The sequence below is a fragment of the Macaca fascicularis genome, chromosome 1, assembly GCF_037993035.2.
Source record: "Macaca fascicularis isolate 582-1 chromosome 1, T2T-MFA8v1.1".
In the NCBI taxonomy this organism is placed as follows: Eukaryota; Metazoa; Chordata; class Mammalia; order Primates; family Cercopithecidae; genus Macaca; species Macaca fascicularis.
The window spans coordinates 198977446-198999421 of NC_088375.1; the positions used below are offsets into that span (position 1 = coordinate 198977446).

Genomic DNA, 21976 nt, shown 5'->3' on the forward strand with positions numbered 1-21976 from the left:
GCTACTTGGGAGGCTGAGGCAGGAGAATCGCTTGAACCCAGGAGGCAGAGGCTGTTGTGAGCCAAGATCATGCCATTGAACTCCTGCCTGGGCAACAAGAGCGAAACTCTGTCTCAAAAAAAAAAAAAAAAAAAAAAAAAAAATTCAAATCTAACTCAGTTAAGTGGGGCAGGAACCCAGCATTTTCTGGAACAACAAAAACATCAAGCTGACTTGATACCCAGAGTGATTTTCTACATGGCACAAAGTTTCTATTTTTTTCCACCCTTTTCAATTTTGTTTTACTAGAACTACTGAAAACAGTATCAAGTCTCTTCTAGAGTAAATTTTACAACAAATACTTGATTCACCTATTTATTTTTTAGTTCAAAGCAAATTTCAATGATTTTCTGCCATTTTAAGTTTTCCTTTGTGGCCATTATTACTAAATCTGGTTTCTTTCTTTTCTTTTCTTTCCTTTTTTTTTTTTTTGAGACAGTGTCTTGCTCTGTCACCCAGGATGGAGTGCAGTGGTGCGATCTCGGCTCACTGGAACCTCCGCCTCCTGGGTTCAAGCAATTCTCCTGCCTCAGCCGCCCAAGTAGCTGGGATTACAGGCGTGCGCCATCACGTCCAGCTAATTTTTGTACTTTTAGTAGAGACAGGGTTTCACCATATTGGCCAGGCTGGTCTTGAACTCCTGACCTGGTGATCCACCCGCCTTAGCCCGTCTTAGCCTCTTAAAGTGCTGGTTTCTTAGGTGAAATTTTACAGATCTAATTTTTTGGGATGTTTTAACCATTTTGTCTTTTTTTTTTTTTTTTTTACTCAACAGTAAACTGGTATAATTTCAACCTTACCAATTCTAGGAAACCCAACCAAATCACTCTAAGGATCAAAATGGAGGAGACTGAAATAGTAGGGCCAAAACATGTTAGGAATAAAAAATATCCTGCTTTAACTTAAACAGATTTACAAGAAAAAAAAAAACCATCAAAAAGACAGCAAAGGACATGAACAGACACTTCAAAAGAAGACATACATGCAGCCAACAAGCATATGAAAAAATGTTCAACATTACTGATCATTAGAGAAATATGAATCAAAACCACAATAAGATACAATCTCATGCCAGTGAGAATGGCTACTATTAAAAAGTCAAAAATAAGAGACGTTGGCAAGGTTGTGGAGAAAATGGAACGTTTATACACTGTTGGTGAGAGTGTAAATTAGTTCAACCATTGTGGAAAGCAATGTCGCAATTCCTCAAAGACGTAAAAACAGAACTACCATTTAACCCAGCAATCTCGTTACTAGGTATATACCCAAAGAAATATAAATTTTTCTATCATAAAGATACATGCATATGTATGTTCATTGCAGCACTATTCAGAATAGCAAAGACATGGAATCAACCTAAATGCCCATCAATGGTACACTGGATTAAGAAAATGTGGTACATACACACCATGGAATACTATGCAGTCACAAAAAAGAATAAGATCATGTACTCTGCAGAACATGTATAGAGCTAGAGGCCGTTATCCTTAGCAAACTATCGCAGGAATAGAAACCCAAATACCGCATGCTCTCACTTATTAAGTGGGAGCTAAATGATGAGAACATATGGACCCACAGAGGAGAACTATAGACACTGGGGTCTACCAGAGGGTGGAGGGTGGGAGGAGGGAGAGTATCAGGAAAAATAACTAACGGGTACTAGGCTTAATACCTGGGTGACAATAAACCCCTGTGACACAAATTTATCTATATGATAAACCTGTACATATACCTCTGAACTTAAAATAAGTTAAAATACATACATATGTTCATACATAAATGTATACTTATATATCAAAGCAGGATATATACATACACATATACAATTTTTTTGCTACAATTTTGGCAAAAAAACCCATATATATATATATCCTGCTTTGATGCCTAACACACAGTATATCCTCAATAAATGCTCTATCAGTGAATAACCTACCTCAATGAAATGCTGGAACCTCCAATGGAATATATCTTAAGCTGAATTCAACACATCTCGTCAGAGTTAAATGTGGTTATCTTCTGTTTGCTACTCCTCTTTAACTAATAGTATCTCCATCTTCCCAGTTACCCAGATTCAAAACTTGGCTCATCTCTGCACCCAACTGGTTGTGGACACCACGTCTTTGCAGTATTTCTTATACCAGTCCTTTACTTTCCATTCCCAATTTCCACAATCCTAAAGAAAAGCCTCATGTCCTCGTACCTAGATTATTTTAAGTTTCTTTTTTATGTTCTTAGTCTTTTTTTTTTAAACTCCAACCCCATTTACATTCACTGTTAAATAAGTTCCCAAGTCCCACTTTATTCCTCAGGTACAAAATATTTAATCATACTCCTCAGTTCACAGTGTGTTATCATCATCTGTATAATACCTCTCTTCTAACTGATTCATTTCTTTCCATCTCCATATCCTATCCCCCTTCCCCTTACCAAGAAGTTATTCTTCTAATTTGTTTGACAAACATTCTTCTATTTCTATGTTTTCCTCCTTTTACCCTCTGCATTAGATGTTTTAAAACCTATTGATGTTGCTGTGGTATATTTATTATAGTATATCTATTTTTATTATTTTTAAAGATTTAATCTGTAAAAAACTGGTTGTATACAATTTCAGTGACTTGGTTCATTGTTTCTGATTGATGCAAAGTACTCCACATGTTGTCTATCCACTCCCGCAGCATTGCAGATTCACAGTATCTTTAATCGCCAGTCATCAAAACCAATGTTGAAATGAATTATCTCCTTACATGTCCCCTTACGAACCCATGTGAGAATTAATCTCTGCTTATAGACCCAGAAACAGACTGTTAGGTCAAAGTGAATCTTATCAAGAAAATGATGAACTGTCAAATTGTTCTCAAGACTGACTACACTAATCGGCACTCCTTGAGGCTCCTATTTCCCTGTGTCCAGCCAGTATGTAGCATTACCTAGCTTTGCTTTCTAATTTTTGTTAGCCTAATTGGTATAAACTAAAAGAATGTTATAATTTAGATTTCTCTTATTACTAATGAATTTGAGAACTTCATCAAATTAAATTTCACTTATGACTTCAAGCTTTTGAGGTATTAAGAAATACTTTCCTAATACTAAGTCAGAAAGATAAATCATGTTTTATTAACTTTATAGTTTTGTCTACATTATTTTGGTCCTTCTTTATAAACAGCAAGGACCCAATTTTATTTATCTCCATCTAGTGAGCAGGTTTCTTCATGCCACCTACTAAATCAAGCTTGTACTTAACTAATCAATTTGTAATGGCATTTTTATCTCATCACTTCTCACATATAAATCAATCTGAGTTCTCTATACTGTCCCAGTGTTCTGTTTGTCTGTTCTTGTGCCAGTACCATATGTTTTCTTTTTTTTTTTTTTGAGACGGAGTCTCGCTCTGTTACCCAGGCTGGAGTGCAGTGGGGCGATCTCGTATCACTGCAGCTCCGCCTCCTGGGTTCACACCATTCTCCTGCCTCAGCCTCTTGAGTAGCTGGGACTACAGGCACCTGCCACCACGCCCAGCTAATTTTTTGTATTTTTAGTAGAGATGGGGTTTCACCGTGTTAGCCAGGATGGTCTCAATCTCCTGACCTTGTGATCCACCCGCCTCGGCCTCCCAAAGTGCTGGGATTACAGGCGTGAGCCAACACGCCTGGCCAGTACCATATGTTTTCACTACTACTAGAGTGTTTATTATGGGGCAGGGTAAGTTTCCTACTTTTTCTAAGCATACTTGAACACTGGAATAATTTTCTACCTTAGGAAACTATCAATACCATACAGAAAGGAAGCATATCTAGTGCCCTACATACAGTAATTAATAAATACCTGTTGGCTAAGAAACCTCCAACAACACATACTTGAAGGACATGACTAGCATGTTAAAAACATAAATTAGTATGTTAAAAGCTACTAACTACAACAAGGAACAAAATGAAGAAGAAACATAATAAGGGTAACTGTAATACCTAAACACTTATGTCTGAACACTTCAATTGTAGAAAGAACAAATCAGAAAATCTCAACTTACCCACTGCTGCTGTGGAGAAGGGCTCTAAATGACTACAAGCCCCAAATGAGCTAACAGTATGATGTGGCTTCCTCAAAAGTAAAAAAACTGAGGTTGCATATATTTAAGTACTCAGATAACCCACTTAATAAGGCAGGTAACTATCCCACCATATATTAAAACAGATCATTTTACATCTTGGAGTACTCTGTTGAATTTGTGAAAAATGTAAGACCCTAAAAAATTCAAATATAACGAGAAGGAGGCAATCCTGATAGAAAATCATGTAATATGAGTAAAAATAAATCAAACCAAGGATTTTTAGTCTGGAATAGGAAAGACTCAAAAGAAAATTACAGAATAAGTCTTTGGCTATTTTGATAGATTGTCATGTGAAAAATTGAGTAGAAAGAACTAGGAAAAATAGTTGGAACATTAGACAGATTTTGGAGCAAAATTTTCACGATTTTCTAACCACCAGTTATTCAAAAATAAATTACACTACCTTATAAAGTACCTGAATTCATCTTTGCTAGAACTGTTCAAAGAGCTGCTATATGACCAACTGTCAGGGAAGATACAAATTTAAGATTAAAATGAAATATCCGCGATACCCTCTTATAGTAAAATTTAATTTTAAAAATACCAAATAATGAAATGTTGTAAATTTTATCACGGTAAATCGTATCATGGCATTAGATATTACTCTTATGAATAATTACACTTACATTTGACAATTTAATTCAGAGTCCTAAGGAAAAAGTATTGGAATTCTATAGTATACTGGTCAATTTTTTCACTCGACGTTTTTTAAGTTCATAACTGACAAAACCTATGCTACAAAGAGAGTCATCTTTCATGAGGGCCACGAGTTATTATTTTTTTAACCTCTCACTAATATGATGCAATTAATTCATATATTTAGAATTTTTTTTTAAAGAGATGGGGTCTCACTATGTTGTCCATGCTAGTCTCGCACTCCTGGGTTCAAGCAATCCTCCTGTCTCAGCCTCCCAGAGTGTTGAGATTACAGGTGTGAGCCACCGTGCCTGGCCAGATTCATATATTTAGACTTTTAGCGAAAAAAAAAATTTTTTTTTGAGACCACATCTTGCTCTGTTGCCCAGTCTCGAGTGCAGTGATGTGATCATAGCTCACTGTAACCTAGAACTCTTGGGCTCAAGTGATCCTCCTGCCTTGGCCTTCTGAGTAACTGGGAATATAGGCATCCAGCATATTTTAGTGTGCAAGGTAACAAAATGACAAACCTAGGGAGAGCAAATTCTCATTTCTTATCTTAAAGTACATTATGGAAAAGCGTAGTTTATTAGAATCTTTAACAGGTAAGCATGTGGAACTAGAGAAAACAACTCTTTAAAATAGTAATTTATCTAGTGTCCTAAGCCATCTAGTCAGCTACAGTAGCAAAGGTACCATTGAATTACAATGAAACTTGGAATTGGGAAACTACCAAACTGAGAAACTTTTAAAATATATGATAATATAAGTACTGAAAAAAGTAGGCATGAGTTTTTAGTCCCATTCTGTCACTAAGTTGTTAAGAAAGTTATTTAACCTCTCTGATTTGAGTTTCTTTATCAATAAAAATGAGATAACAGTCTCGGGAACCAAATAGGATATTAATGAAAATAATTTGGAGATTAAAAAAGCAAACATGTATAATATTTTTCTATTAAAATTTAAGCATAATTATCTCACAAATATATTTTAAGAATTATACTGAAGTCTTCCAAATAACAAATGAATACACTACAATGTTTTAGCATCAAATATAGTAAATTAACACAAAAAATGAATAATTCTGATAATCAACATAAACTGATAACTGGGTTTCCTCTATATTTTATGACATTAGTCTTTTATTATAACAACAGGGTTAGGAGTGGAATCTTTTGTTCAAATATAGTACTTTTAGCAAAATATTTAAGTGTATATTGTTAAACCAGTTCTTAGTTTACCATAAGTAGTAAAACTAGACTAATAAAAATACATAAAATATTTTAACTTCTAAAACAGTGATTGGGAAAGTAATTTGGGAAACAAAATCTGAGTAAACACAGATAACAACGTCTAACCAATCTTCAGTGGCTTCCTTTCAATAATAACCTTAGTCTGAGAAGAAAAGAATACTTGCAGAATTACACTGTGGTGCGTTTTTTAGAACGTCAAGCTAGAATTTAAGAATCCTTAAGAATAACTGGTAATTACTCCAAAAATGAAATCTACCTGCATATATTAGATCTTCTAAAGGGGTACAGCCTATCCTACTACCCTTTCCTCAATCACTACTTCCTACATTCTGATACCAACTCTTTTGACTCCATCATGCTCTGGTGCACAGACTATAAAGTAAAATTTAATACTAATTTCATTAAGTCCCATTTTATCACCTGACTTATACAGCAGAAAAATGCTAGGAGAGAGAAACTTTAATGTAAAAAAGAGGACAGCAAATTATTTTCCTATGAGTTGTAATTACTATAAGCTTACAGAGATCCACCTCCATCTCGCTTTATTAGGTACCTCTTAATTCTCTGCTCTCAAAAGACAGAACGAAAAATATTATTCTAGTCTACAGAAGATAACATGAAAGAATATTTTCCCCAAAAGTTGACTGACATTATCCATGGCTACAATAAACGAATGTGTCACTACTGTATAGACAGAAAGAAGATTGCTAAAGTATAACAAAATGTCAAAATCATCCAGAGGTTTACAAAACACAACAAAAACAGCTAGCAGTCTCTCTTTGAATCCTTCCAATCTCTAACTTATCTTTGTAACTCTGTGGTTATTAGCAGAGAAGGTAGCCAATAAATACTTGGCAACAAGATAAACTTTAAGGTATGCAAAATGGAGAAGAGAGGGATTATATTTTACATCTTTTTTCTTTTTTCTTTTTCTTGAGACAAGGTCTGGCTCTGACGCCCAGGCTGGAGTGCAGTGGTGCAATCTCAGCTCACAGCAACCTCTGCCTCCTGGGCTCAAGCCATCCTCCTGTCTCAACCTCCTGAGTAATTGGGACTACAGGAGTGTGCCACCATGCCCAGCTAATTTTTGTATTTCTCGTAGAGATGGGGTTTCATCATGTTGCCCAGGCTGGTCTTGAACTCCTGAGTTCAAGTGATCTGTCTGCTCACCTCGGCCTCCCAAAGTGCTGGGTAGAACAGATTTTTTTTTTGACGTGGAGTCTTACTCTGTCACCTAGACTGGAGTGCACTGGCGTGATCTCGGCTCACTGCAACCTCTACCTCTCGGGTTCAAGCAATTCTTCTGACTCAGCCTCCTGGGTAGCTGGGATTACAAACATGCACCACCATGACTGGTTAATCTTTTTATTTTTAGTAGAAACAGGATTTCACCATGTTGGCCAGGCTGGTCTCGAATTCCAGACCTCCTGATCTGCCCGCCTTGGCCTCCCAAAGGGCTGGGATTACAGGCGTGAGCCACCGCACCCAGTCAGGATAAATTTTTAATACTCTTCTCTTTTTTTAAAGATACAGATCTTGTTCTATCACCCAGAGGATGGAGTGCAGTGGTTCAATCATGGCTCACTGCAGCCTCTACCTCCTGAAGTGAGCAATCCTCTCACCTCAGCCTCCTGAGTAGCTAGGACTATAGGTGTACACCATTATATCTGGCTAATTTTTACATTTTTCATACAGAAGGGGTCTCCCTATGTTGCCCAGGCTGGCCTCGAAATCCTGGCCTCAAGCACTCCTCCTGCCTTGGCCTCCCAAAGTGCTGGAATTATTATAGGCCTCACATGTGCCACTACACTTGGCCAAAATTTTAACACTTTATAATATAAAATCTATACTGAGCATTTTTGCTTTTTTGAGATGGAGTTGCACTCTGTTGCCCAGGCTGGAGTGCAGTGGTGTAATCTCTGCTCACTGCAACCTTCCCCTCCCAGGTTCAAGCAATTCTCGTGCCTCAGCATCCCCAGTAGCTGGGATTACAAGAGCGTGCCACCACACCCAGCTAATTTTTGCACTTTTAGTAGAGACAGGGTGTCACCATGTTAGCCAGGTTGGTCTCGAACTCCTGACCTCAAGTGATCTGCCTGCCTCAGCCTCACAAAGTACTGGGATTACAGGCATGAGTCACTGCGCCCAGCTCATATAGAGCATTTTACTACACACCATCTTGGTAGTCATTTCATATGTGAATTCTTTTTATCAGGCCACTGACTTCTTTTTTTTGTTTTTGAGACAGTCTCGCTCTGTCGCCCAGGCTGGTGTGCAGCGGTATGATCTCAGCTTACTGCAACCTTCACCTTCTGGGTTCAAACAATCCTCAGCCTCCCAAGTAATCCAAGCTGGGATTACAGGCGTGTACCACTATGCATGGCTAATTTTTGTATTTTTAGTAGAGATAGGGTTTCACCATGTTGGCCATGCTGGTCTCAAACTCCTGGGTTCAAGTTATCTGCTGACCTTGGCCTCCCAAAGGGCTGGGATTACAAGCGTGAGCCACTGCGCCAGGCTGGGCCACCAACTTCTTAGCCATGTGTAATGGTGAATTTTCAGTGTTTACACGCCTGGCTTTGTTTAGCATTGGCCACTGTACTCAAATTTTGTTCCTTGAAAATCATGATCCTTAAGGCCAGGTGCAGGGGCTCACGCCCGTAATCCTAGCACTTTGGGAGGCTGAGGTGGGCAGACTGCCTGAGCTCAGGAGTTTGAGACCAGCCTGGGCATCACAGTGAAATCCCATCTCTGCTAAAAATACAAAAAAATTAGCCAGGCATGGTGGCGTGCACCTGTAGTCCCAGCTACTCAGGAGGCTGAGACAGGAGAATTGCTTGACCCCAGAAGATGGAGGTTACAGAGAGTCAAGATCACGTGATCATGCCACTGAACTCCAGCCTGGGCGACAGAGCGAGACTCCATCTCCAAAAGAGAAAAAAACAAAAAGAAAGAAAATCATGATCTTTACTTTGCCTTTTCTGAAATAGCTTCTACTTTGTCCTGGTTCTCCTATCTTTCTAATCTCTGTGTGTCTTCACTGGCCAACCTGAAATAATAGTATCTCAGAGATCTAGTCTCAGTTGTTTTATGTTTATATACTTCTCCAGTTTTTAACTATCACCTACATGCTGATTAATCACAATCTCCATTTTGACTTATCACCTGACACTTAGACACTTATTTCCAATAACCTACTGAACTTCTGCCATTTTGATGTTTCTTATGCAATTCATCCTCTAAATATTCAAACTAGTATATAAAAACGTGGTCCCTTCAGAATCTGTATTTCTGTTAAAACCATTACTAATGCACAAGCTAGGAACTATGAAGCCATTCTTATTACTATCCTTTCCTTACATACCTAAATTGTTCATTATTTTTCTAAATCTTCCATCTCTGCCCTCCATCATCATTATTGCCACTGTGTCTTTGAACATATTATCTATAATCCAGAAAAATATGTACCAGAAGTGCCAAGGGGTATGCTGAAGTATGAAGAAAAATTAGATGTATTTATATTTAATTTTCATCGAACAATTAGGAATTAAGATTTACTAGTATTCATGAATATGGATTGATACTGGTGCCTTCACTTACTCCATATTAGATGGTCAGGTGCAACACACAGCACACCAGGAATCCTAGAAGAATAACGGGAGTTCTGCAACACATAAGAGTTAAGGTCAGACACAGTGGCTCACGCCTGTAATTCCAACACTTTGGGAAGCTGAGGTGTGCAGATCACTTGAGACCAGGAGTTCAAGGTCAGCCTGGGCAACATGGCGAAATCCTGTTTCTACAAAAAATACAAAAATTAGCCAGGCATGGTGGTATGTGCCTGTAGCCCCAGCTACTATGGAGGCTGAGGTGGGAGGATTGATTGGGCCCAGGAAGTCGAGGCTGCAGTAAGCCCTGTTCACGCCACTGCACTCCAGCCTCGGTGACAGAGTGAGACTCTGTCTCAATTTAAAAAAACAAACAAAAAAAGAGTTAACAGTGGACTTCTCGTTTTTTCATTTTCGGCATGCTGCAACTTTTTGTAGTTCAAGTGTGTGACACATATTCAGTCAGGGTTTTTTGTACCATTAATCTGAAAAGTTCAAGTTATTTAAATATATTTTTAAATAGTTCATTTCAAAATTTTCTTTCTCACGTTTAATTTTTCCATAGTTAAATATTAAAACAGTAGTACCCATCAATAAATTATAGTTTTTGAAATGTGTGTGCATTTATATTTATATGTATTTTTTTAGTACATGGTCAAACAAATTTTAATTAATGGGGATGTGTGATCAATGGTTTGAAGACCACTGACCTAGACTACTACAACAGCCTTCCAAATGTTCTCCAGGACTCGAGTCTTTCTCATCTCTCATTCACCACACTGTCATCAAGTATGGTCCTAAATACAGATGTTCTTCATTTGCTTAAAAGGTTCCACTGGCGGCCGGGCGCGGTGGCTCAAGCCTGTAATCCCAGCACTTTGGGAGGCCGAGACGGGCGGATCACGAGGTCAGGAGATCGAGACCATCCTGGCTAATATGGTGAAACCCCGTCTCTACTAAAAAATACAAAAAAACGTGGCGGGCGCCTGTAGTCCCAGCTACTCGGGAGGCTGAGGCAGGAGAATGGCGTAAACCCGGGAGGCGGAGCTTGCAGTGAGCCGAGATCGCGCCACTGCACTCCAGCCTGGGTGAAAGAGCCAGACTCCGTCTCAAAAAAAAAAAAAAAAAAAAAAAAAAGGTTCCACTGGCTCTCTACTATTTCTGAATTCACAAGCCTTAGAATGGATTTAAGATTCTTGATAACCTACTCCCGAGCTAACTTTTCAGACTCATCTCTAGTTACTCTATTTATACTGGCCTGTTTCTGTTACACTAATATGTCATACCTTTGCTCATGCTCTCTATATGGATTATTCTTTCTCCCTGCACACTGGACAACTTCATGTTGTAGCATATATCAGTACAGGCAGGTGCTGCATAACTTTTCAGTCAATTACAGACCATATACATGATGGTGGTCCCATAAGATTATATATTTTTACCGTACCTTTTGTGATACAACATTTTGCTCAAATGTCATGTAATATACCACATCCTCCTCCTTGCCCAAAGGCAGGGATCATTACTCTTTCATCACAGTACATAATGTGCATATCACAGAATCTGTCACTCCATGTGGAATTTAAAATCTTTAAAGAGATCATGTTTTATCTATCTTGTTATTGCTATAACCTAGCACAGTGCCTGACACAAAACAGGAGTAAACAGTTAATGAAAACATAGAGAAGATCCAAAAATGATCTTTAAATTTCCATATATCCTGTAAATCTAGTACCAGTAGCATAGTACCTTGGAATAAACATGTGGTAAGTTCAGATAAATGGTTTAAGTAGATTTAAGCTAACCTAACAAAAAAACTGGAGCAGGTTAAAGTAAACAAATCAAGGTACATTCATACAATAGAACACTATACAGCTATTATAATTTATATCTACACAGACAGATGTTGGTAAAAATACCTATGTAGTAGTCCCTTGTGTATAAATATTTGTTAATTTATGAAAGTATCTTCAAATTTCAAATATATTATCGGAATGTTAGTCAAAAGGCTAATTTCTACTTAGTATTGTATTTAGACGCCACTCTCAAAGAATTTCGAGATGTGAAATAATTACCATCTGTTAGCTTTCCTATCTTCCAAGTGATTAAAAGGAAAATAAAACTTGTTTATTAGCTGACATATTTTGTATAATAGTTTCCCCAAGACCACTAAACACTCAAAACTACACCATTTGGTTTTTACTGGTAGTGTTTTCTGAAGCATGTCGTCTAAATCATTTTAATCAGAAGTATGACCTTCTATAGATATGAAAACAAAATCACAAGCGACAAAAGAAAAAATAAGTTAGACATCATCAAAATTTAAAAAGTTTGTGCTTCAAAGGACACCACCAAGACAGTGAACACACAACATGTATAAACAGAAAAATTTTGCAAATCATATATCTAATAAGGGACTTTTATCTAGAACACATAATGAACTTCTATAACTCAATAACAAAAAGACAAATAACCCAATTTAAAAATGGGCAGCCAGGCACAGTGGCTTATGCCTGTAATCCCAGCACTTTGGGAGGGTGAGGTGGTTGAATCACCCGAGGTCAGAGGTTCGAGACCAGCCTGGCCAATACAGTGAAACCCCATCTCTACTAAAAACTACAAAACTTAGCCAGGCATGGTGGTGTTCACCTGTAGTCTCTGCTACTTGGGAGGCTGAGGCAGGAGAATTGCTTGAACCTGGGAGGTGGAGGTTGCAGTGAGCTGAGATTCTGCCACTGCACTCCAGCCTGGGCAATAGAGTAAGACTCTGTCTCAAAAAAAAAAATTAGCAAAGGACCTAAACAGACATTTCTCCAAAGAAAATATACAAATGGCCAATAAGTGTAGGAAAAAATGCTCAATATCAGTCATTAGGAAAATGCAAGTCAAAACGACAATGAGATACAACTTCACATCCACTAGGATGGCTATAATTTTTAAAAAGACAAATAATAACAAATATTGGTGAGAATGTGGGAAAACATCTTCACACACTGCTAGTCGGAACGTAAAATGGTGCAGACACTTTCTTCTTCTTTTTTTTTTTTTTCTTTTTAATAGAAATGGTGTCTCACTACATTGCTCAGGCTGGTCTCAAATTCCTGGGCTCAAGTGATCCTTTTGCCTCAGCCTCCCAAAGTGTTGGGATTACAGGCGTGAGTCACCATGTCTGGCTGGTGCAGCCACTTTGGAAAAGAGTCTGGCAGTTTCTCAAAAGGTTAAACATAGAGTTATCATATGATATCACTTTTAGGTATACATCCAAAATAAATGAAAATGTATGTCCACACAAAATCCTGCATATGAATGTTTATCGCAGCATTATTTGTAGTAGCCAAAAACGGCAACAACCCAAATGTTCATCAAATGATGGATAAACAAAAAGTATTATATCCATACAATGGAATATTACTCAGCAACAAAAAGGAACAAAGTACAATTATGCATCACTTAACAATGGGGATATGTTCTGGGAAATGCATTATCATTTTGTTGTGTGAACACCATAGAGTGTGCTTACACATACCTAGACAGTAGAGCCTACTACACAACTAAGCTATATGGTATGGCTTATTACTCCTGGGCTACAAACCTGTACAGCACATTACTATACTGAATACTGTAGGCAACTGCAACACAGCGGTATTTGTGTATCTAAACATAAAAAGGTACAATAAAAATACGATATTATAATCTTATGGGACCACCTCAAATATGTGGTCTGTAATTGAAACGTTATGCAGTGCCCGAATATACTGATACATGCTACAACATGAATGAACCTTGAAATCATTATGCAAAAAGAAGCCAGTCACAAAAGGCCACATGGTATATGATTCCATTTATAAGAACTATCCGGAAGGACGCAGTGGCTCACACCTGTAATCCTAGCACTTTGGGAGGCCAAGGTAGGTGGATCATTTGAAGTCACAAGTTTGAGCCCAGGCGGGCCAACATGGTGAAATCCTGCCTCTACTAAAAATACAAAAATTAACCAGGCTTGGTGGCAGGTGTCTGCAGTCCCAGCTACTCAGGAGGCCGAGGCAGGAGAACTGCTTGAACTCAGGAGGTGGAGGTTGCAGTGAGCCGTGATCGAGCCACTGCATTGTAGCCTAGGTGACAGAGCGAGACTCTGTCTTAAAAGAAGAAAGAAAAGAAAAGAAAAGAAAAGAAAAGAAAAGAAAAGAAAAGAAAAGAAAAGAAAAGAGGGAGGGAGGGAGGGAGGGAAAGAAAGAAGGAAGGAAGGAAGGAAGGAAGGAAGGAAGGAAGGAAAAGAGAAAGAAAGAGAAAGAAAGAAAGAAAGAAAGAAGGAAAGAAAAAAGGAAAGAAAGAAAGAAAGAAAAGAAAAGAAAGGAAGGAAGGAAGGAAAGAGAAAGAAAGAAAGGAAGGAAGGAAAGGAAAGAAAGGAAAGAAAAGAAAGAAAAAGAAAAGAAAGGAAAGAAGGAAACAAAGAAAGACAGACCCAGAACAAGCAAATCTACAGAGAAAGAAAGTAGATTAGTGGTTGGCAAGGACTGTGGGGAGGGAGTAATGGGCAGTGACTGCTAATGAGTATGGGGTTTCTTTTTGAGAGGATGAAATGTTCTAAAATTAGATTGAAGTAATGCCTGTACATCCTCTCTGGAAATATACTAAAAACCACTGAGGTGTACATTTTAAATGGATGAATTATGGCATGTAAATTATACATCCATCAAGTTATTTAAAAGGAAATATGCCCCCTCTTGGCATAGTATCCAACTATAACACTATAAAAATGACATTCCTAACAGCAGAAAAGGAGTTTCTTTAAACACACTGCTGCTCTGAGATTTCCATTTGAAAAGCCAAAATTGGATCAATATAGATTTACTTTTTTCTTTCTAAAATTCAATCATCTGCCTGGGTGCAGTGGCTCACGCCTATAATCCCAGCACTTTGAAAGGCCAAGGTGGGTGGATGTCTTGAGCCCATCAGTTTGAGATCAGCCTGGGCAACATGGCAAAACTCTGTGTCTACAAAAAGTAGAAAAATTAGCCAGGCATGCTCCTGGTCTCAGCTACCCAGGAGGCTGAGGTGGGAGGATTGCTTGAGCCCGGGGAGGTCAAGGCTGCAGTGAACCGTGATCGTGCCACTACACTCCAGCCTGGGTGACAGAGCGGGACCCTGTTCCAAAATAAATAAATAAAATAAAACTCAATCATCAATATTAAACATTATATCAATAAGAAATAAGCAGAAATATTTAGCATGTTATTAATCATCATAGAATATTAACAGTAACAGTACTAAAAATTATGTTTAATTTGTAAAAGAAAGCTGAGCCAAAAAAATGCAACCATGGCCGGGTACAGTGGCTCATGCCTGTGATCCCAGCATTTTGGGAGGCCGACGCGGGTGGATCACCTGAGGTCAGGAGTTTGAGACCAGCCTGATCAACATGGCGAAACCCCGTCTCTATTAAAAATACAAACACTAGGCTGGGCATAGTGGCTCATGCCTGTAACCCCAGTGCTTTGGGAGGCCGAGGCGGGCGGATCACGAGGTCAGGAGATCAAGACCATCCTGGCTAACACGATGAAACCCCGTCTCTACCAAAAATACAAAAAAATTAGCTGGGCATGGTGGAGGGCGCCTGTAGTCCCAGCTACTTGGGAGGCCAAGGCAGAAGACTGCTGTGAACCCGGGAGGTGGAGCTTGCAGTGAACCGAGATGGTGCCGCTGAACTCCAGCCTGGGTGACAGAGAGAGACTTTGTCTCAAAACAAACAAACAAACAAACAAAAAAACCACTAGCTGGGCACAGGCGCCTGTAATCCCAACTACTCAGGAGGCTGAGGCAGGAGAATCACTTGAACCTGGGAGGCGGAGGTTGCAGTGAGCTGAGAACACGCCATTGCACTCCAGCCTGGGCGACAGAGTGAGACTCTGTCTAAAAATAAATAAATAAAATAAAAATGCAATCACAATCTACTACTATTTTAAGATTCTTTCAAATTTTTATTCATGTTTTAAAATAATGTGTTATAATCATGCTGTATATATAATTTTTAACATGTATCTATTCCATTATTTAATGGTTTTGAATAAATACATATACTATCTATTCAAGGTATATTTAGAGGTTGGACAAACTAGCATAAAGTCTCAAGTTACAGAATTTATACTCTGGGTCATAATGTTTCTAAAAATACGAAACCATTCACCTATTAGAAACTAGTAACATCTGAAATATACTTAACATACATACTCTTTTACCAAAAGCTTACTTTCAATCAAAATCATTTAATAGGGGGAAAAGAAGGAAGGAAAGAATCTCCTTCCCCTACTTGTCCCCCAACACAAAACGGAGTGAGGAAAGGACAAAAAAAACAATGGACAGAAAATCTAAAGAATAAATTTGTAGAAAGGTTGACCCACAAAATGATTCACCAGCATTTCCTGGATATTGTGCCTAAGAGGACTCCAACTAAAGGGGCAATTGTTTGGCTATGTCTTTCTACTATGATGATTAATGCCTTAGTGCCAAATATTTGTTCATGTGGCATGTGGACAAGAAAAACTTCATGCATATTAATTTAAGTATTAAAAAATTTAAGTCACTAAGAAGAGAATAACTATGACTTTATAGAAGGCAGCAATTTTTTTTTTTTTTTTTTTTTTGAGACGGAATCTTACTCTGTCGCCAGGCTAGAGTGCAGTGGCATGATGTCGGCTCACTGCAACCTCTGCCTCCCGGGTTCAAGAGATTCTCTTGCTTCAGTCTCCCGAGTAGCTGCCTGTAATCCCAGCACTTTGGGAGCATCACTCGAGCTCAGGAGTTCAAAACCAGCCTGGGCAACATAGGGAGACTTCGTCTCCTGTAAATAAAAATTTTTTGGCCGGGCGCGGTGGCTCAAGCCTGTAATCCCAGCACTTTGGGAGGCCGAGACGGGCGGATCACGAGGTCAGGAGATCGAGACCATCCTGGCTGACATGGTGAAACCCCGTCTCTACTTAAAAAAAAAAAAAAAAAAAATTTTTTTTAAATGATCTTGGTGTGGTGGTGCCTGTAGTCCCAGCTAGGAGGCTTAAGTGGAAGGATCACTTGAGTCCAGGAGGTTGAGAACGCAGTGCGCTATGACTGTGCCACTGCGCTTCAGAGCCTGGGAGACAGATTGAGACCCTGACTTTTTAAAAAAAGAAATAAAACAATTTAATATTTTGGATAAGTTAAATTAGACATAACTGAACCACTGCATTCTGTCCCTTAACTGTTTTGCTAATATTGAAAAGGAATTGTTAAGTTCTATCTAGTCCCTTCTAATGTCTAGAATTCCAGTTGTTGAAGCATAGGAACTGAGCCACCACACCAGTTTCAGAAGACCATCAAGTTTTAACTGACCAGTCATGCAGTAATACTGTAAAAACTGAAGACAAAAGCAAGTCAGCTGAAGAAAATGGAATAAGTTTTGAAGATGTTGACATTAAATCAAAGCAATATTATTAACAAAGTATAAGGCTGATTTATGCCATTTTTAGAATCCCAAACAAGTCCTACAGTTCCTATGAAAACTTGGGCCGGGTGCGGTGGCTCACGCCTGTAATCCCAGCACGTTGGGAGGCCGAGGCGGGTGGATCACCTGAGGTCGGGAGTTTGAGACCAGCCTGACCAACATGGAGAAACCCTGTCTCTACTAATAACACAAAATTAGCTGGGCATGGTGGCACATGCCTATAATTCCAGTTACTCAGGAGGCTGAGGCAGGAGAATCACTTAAACCCAGGAGGCAGAGGTTGCAGTGAGCAGAGATTGTGCCATTGCACTCCAGCCTAGGCAACGACAGCAAAACTCCATCTGAAAAAAAAATAAATGAAAATACTACTACTACTAAAAAAAAAAACTCGGCCGGGCGTGGTGGCTCAAGCCTGTAATCCCAGCACTTTGGGAGGCCGAGGCGGGTGGATCATGAGGTCAGAAGATCGAGACCATCCTGGCTAACATGGTGAAACCCCGTCTCTACTAAAAAATACAAAAAAAAAAACTAGCAGGGCTTGGTGGCGGGTGCCTGTAGTCCCAGCTACTCGGGAGGCTGCGGCAGGAGAATGGCGTGAACCCCAGAGGCAGAGCTTGCAGTGAGCTGAGATCGCGCCACTGCACTCCAGCCTGGACGACAGAGCGAGACTCCGTCTCAAAAAACAAAACAAAACAAAACAAAAAAACAAACAACAACAAAACTCAAAAACATGATAAAATGATTAAAATTTTAATGAGAAAAATTAAAAAACTTCCCACTTGGAGACATTTAAATTACAAATCTAAACTACTGGTACCGGCAAAAAAATGTAAGATAAAGCAACCTAAAGACGGAATGTAATTAAGGGATGTCAAAAGAATCGTTAAAACCAGAATGTACCACACCAATTTATGATATCTATTTTTCTCACAAACTTAATACAATGAGCACATACATATGAAATTCTATGCTATACAACTTTATATACACATATATAATACACAAATTCTCCTTTACCCACCCCTCCACCAAAAAAAAAAAACCCAAAAATGTTAGGCAGGAGAAAGAATAAATGTAATAAACAATTCTGCTCCGGCAGGGCACAGTGGCTCACACCTGTAATCCCAGCACTTTGGGAGGCTGAGGAGGGCGGATCACAAGGTCAGGAGTTCAGGACCAGCCTGGCCAACATAGTGAAACCCATCTCCACTAAAAGTACAAAAAATCAGCTGGTCGTGGTGGCAGGCACCTGTAATCCCAGCTACTCGGGAGGCTGAGGCAGGAGAACTGCTTGAACCTGGGAGGCGGAAGCTGCAGTGAGCGGAGATCGCGCCACTGCACTCCAGGCTGGGCAACGGCGCGAGACTCAAAAAAATTCTATTCCTTTTACTTAATATTTTTACCACAACATCATTTCCTTGTAACTCATCTGGCATACTAAAAAAACTTGAATTGACCTTCCTCAAGCTCCAGATCTTTACTTAGATTAACTAATGCCTTTTTATTTTTATTTATTTTTTAGATACATGGTCTCACTATGTTGCCCCGGCTGGAGTGCAGTGGCTATTCACAGGCACAAATACAACACACTGCAATCTTAACTGCTGGGCTTAAGTAATCCTCCTGCCTCAGCCTTCAGAGTAGCTGGGACTACAGGCCCATGGCCCAGCTTAATAAATGCCTTTTTAAAATGTAAATATCTACCAGAAGGGTCAGCATTACCCTTCACTCAAATCTACACATTAATGACCCAGTTTTGAGAAAAAAGAAAAAGGGAATCTCCATGAGAGTACAGCATGAGTCAGTTAAGTCCCCATAAGTGGATGATGGCTCACAGAAAGATATAAAAGACAGTGAAGGGAGACCAAGACCAAGACTAGCCTAAGATCCTAGGAGATAAGAGTAGGGCACTGAAAAACCCATGTTCCAGTATAACAGCCCTCTAGAACATCCAGTTTTCTTTCCTGTCCCCTATCATCACACTCATGCCATTTTATAAGCATTTCATTCACTTTACTGAGTATTATGTGCCAATCACTGAGCTGACATGGGGTGACAAAGATGACATAAAACACTACTTTTCATGAAGGGGTTATACTGGGGAAAGGGAGAAAAATAACCACAATGCACTAAAAACGCCATAATGGAAGCATACACCAAGTACTACCAGGTCACAGAAGAGTAGGGCACTACTCTTTTGACTTGCGTTGTTCACTTTAGGAACATTCGCGTGTCAATCTGAAGTTTAGGAAAGAGGTAGAGGCAAGGGCAAGATTAGGAGTCATCTCTCTATTCACAGATAGTATCTTAAAGTAGTATCTGATAACATGTTAAAATAAAAACCAACAACACCTATAGGAATGTTGTAATTAACATGTAATGCAGAGAATCTTCCCCTTAAGCCTGGTTCACACTCAATACACCTGGTTCTTCTCAACCATTATGCTTTTGTTACTGCTATCCTTCCTTCAAAAATAAATAAATAAACAAATAAAAAAAATAAAATTATATGTATGTTATTTTTACTACAGCTAACCAAAATTTTACCAATTGTTTTAGATTAACTTCTCCTTTTACAAAATACTTCCTAATGACTACCAAGTCAGGATTCTGGAGTTCTGATTTCACCTTTCCTACTTGAAACGTGTGTTCTTGACTAAATCCCTTAACCTTTCTGGATTTCAGCTATAAATAAAAAGGGTATTGGATTAGTTAACTTCTTAAGAGGTTCCTTCCAACTGTAATACTCTAGGAGTCTTCCTGACCTCACAAAGAACTCTGCATTACATGTTAATTACAACATTCCTATAGGTATTGTTGTTTTTTAACATGTTACCACAAAGTCTTTTAGTGCTCATTCATTTTCAGGTATAGCAGAAATATTAACAATTAGGATGACAAGCCCAAGAAAAAGACCTTCGTATTTCTTAGGTATCTTATCTCCTCTACCAAATTACAAATTTCTTGAGAGAAACAACATTCTTTTTCTTAAATGTCTTAAATGAAGACTCTTAATAACATTTATTGAATAAGAAAAGTTTGGGATCATAGAAACCAAAATGCTAAACTGAATATCACATTTTTTTTTTAAATGTGCTGTCTTTCCTTTTAAAAACAAAATCCAAACAGATAGTATATACCCAATCATAAATTCCTCTTATATTTCCTGTATTACCTAAACCACATCCAGGAATATAAATGGCATTTTGGGGAGGCGAGAGGAAGCTTACTGAAAGCAGGCTGATAAATCTTTATATACCATCTGTACTTATTCCTATATAATAGTAAGAAACAGTCAGGAATTGGGAAAGGAGAAAAGAAAACATGAAACCACTATTTCTACTCCCCACTGCTATCATCACCACCATCATCTTAAAGGGAACATTATGAAAGTGGTGCATAAGGTAGGTGAGGAGAAAAAAGCAAGCACGGACATATTACCTAACAGCAAGGAAAATGATGTGCTCATGATGTGCAGCCTGATTTCAGGAGCATGTAAAAATAACTTGGATCTTTTCTATTATCACAGGGAAAATGTGAGCTCATGTTATAATAAAATAATTTCAAAGATTTTTTCCCCACTATCACACCTCTCAAGTACAATCAATTTTAAAACAAATTACCAGATGTTCTTGGTCAAACTGTTACACACTGTAATTGTTATTCAGATACACAAGATAAACATGGATAATTACTAAGGAAAAAAACAGCAAAAGATCTTTGCAGTTTCATGATTCTTACCTGTTCACTCTCCTAGGACACTTGTCTGGTTTAATATCTACCTCATAGAGGTAGACATCAATCTTTGGGATTTCAACTTGAAAACAGTTAGCCAGAAGTTTAATGGGTTTGCCCATGGTGCCATAGCCAGGTCTTCTGGGCACCATGAGTAGGGGCTGGGCCCCAGCGGGTCCTGCCAGGGGAAGAGGAAAAACAAGAGTCACAGTTATAAGCTGTATTCCAAAGCCTTGTCGACCAGAGTATATTAGAATTTTAAGTACAGCTGATAATGGCTAAAACTTAGTTCTGCAAGATGACATCATTCCTAACACTTCAACTTCTATCACCCCAGATTTCCTCTCTTCATTAAAAATAAACACACAGAAAACTGTATGCCTCTGAAAAACTGTTCTGCAAAGGGCACAAACCAAGGTGACCATGAGCAAGCACAAGTCAGACCTAAAGAGTGTGAGACCAACAGCAAAGTAAAGTTAAAGAAAGTAGAAGAAAGGGCAGGGCATGTGGCTCATGCCTGGAATCCTAGCGCTTTGGGAGGCCAAGGTAGAAGGATCACTTGAGCCCAGGTGTTTGAGGCTACAGTGAGCTCATTTGGTGGAGATGAAACACCATTTCCACCAAAAAAATACAAAAAAAAATTACCTAGGTGTGGTTGTGCGAACCTGTAGCCACCAGCTACTTGGGAGGCTGAGGCAGGAGAATCACTTGAACTCGGGAGGTGGAGGCTGCAGTGAGCTGAGATCACACCACTGCCCTCCAGCCTGGGCAACAGGGCGAGACTCCGTCTCAAAAAAAAAAAAAAAAAAAAAAACTCCGTCACAGAATGACAAACACTATATGATTTATATGATTCCACTTACATGAGGTACCTAGAGTAGTCAATTTCATAAAAAACAGGAAGTAGATGTGTGGTTGCCCGGAGCTGAGACATGAGCAAACAGGGCATTGTTAAATGGATATAGTTTCAGTTTTACAAAATGAAAAGAGTTGTGGAGATTGGTTGCACAACACTGTGAATGTACAGAACACTAGTGACTGTACACAAAAATAGTTAAGATGGTAAATTTAATGGTATGTATATTTTACATTTTTTATCAAACAATTTTAAAGAAAACCTAAGTGA

At 38.8% G+C, this 21976-nt stretch overlaps 1 protein-coding gene across 9 annotated transcripts in view; it reads right to left on the minus strand.

The window, feature by feature from the left end:
- LOC102144351 (argonaute RISC catalytic component 3) overlaps positions 1 to 21976 on the minus strand; it is a 141780-nt gene that overhangs the window by 107872 nt on the left and 11932 nt on the right. For 8 of the 9 annotated variants that reach the window (XR_012422695.1, XR_012422693.1, XR_012422696.1 and 5 more), the window contains one exon: positions 20857 to 21028. Coding sequence is in view for 6 of the 9 variants with exons in the window: in XM_045374678.2 (XP_045230613.1) it covers positions 20857 to 21028 (172 nt within the window). In the remaining 3 variants the exon portion in view is untranslated. Of the gene's footprint in view, positions 1 to 9633; positions 9709 to 20856; positions 21029 to 21976 lie in introns of those variants that run through there. The other variant, XM_015438460.4, reaches the window with a different exon arrangement.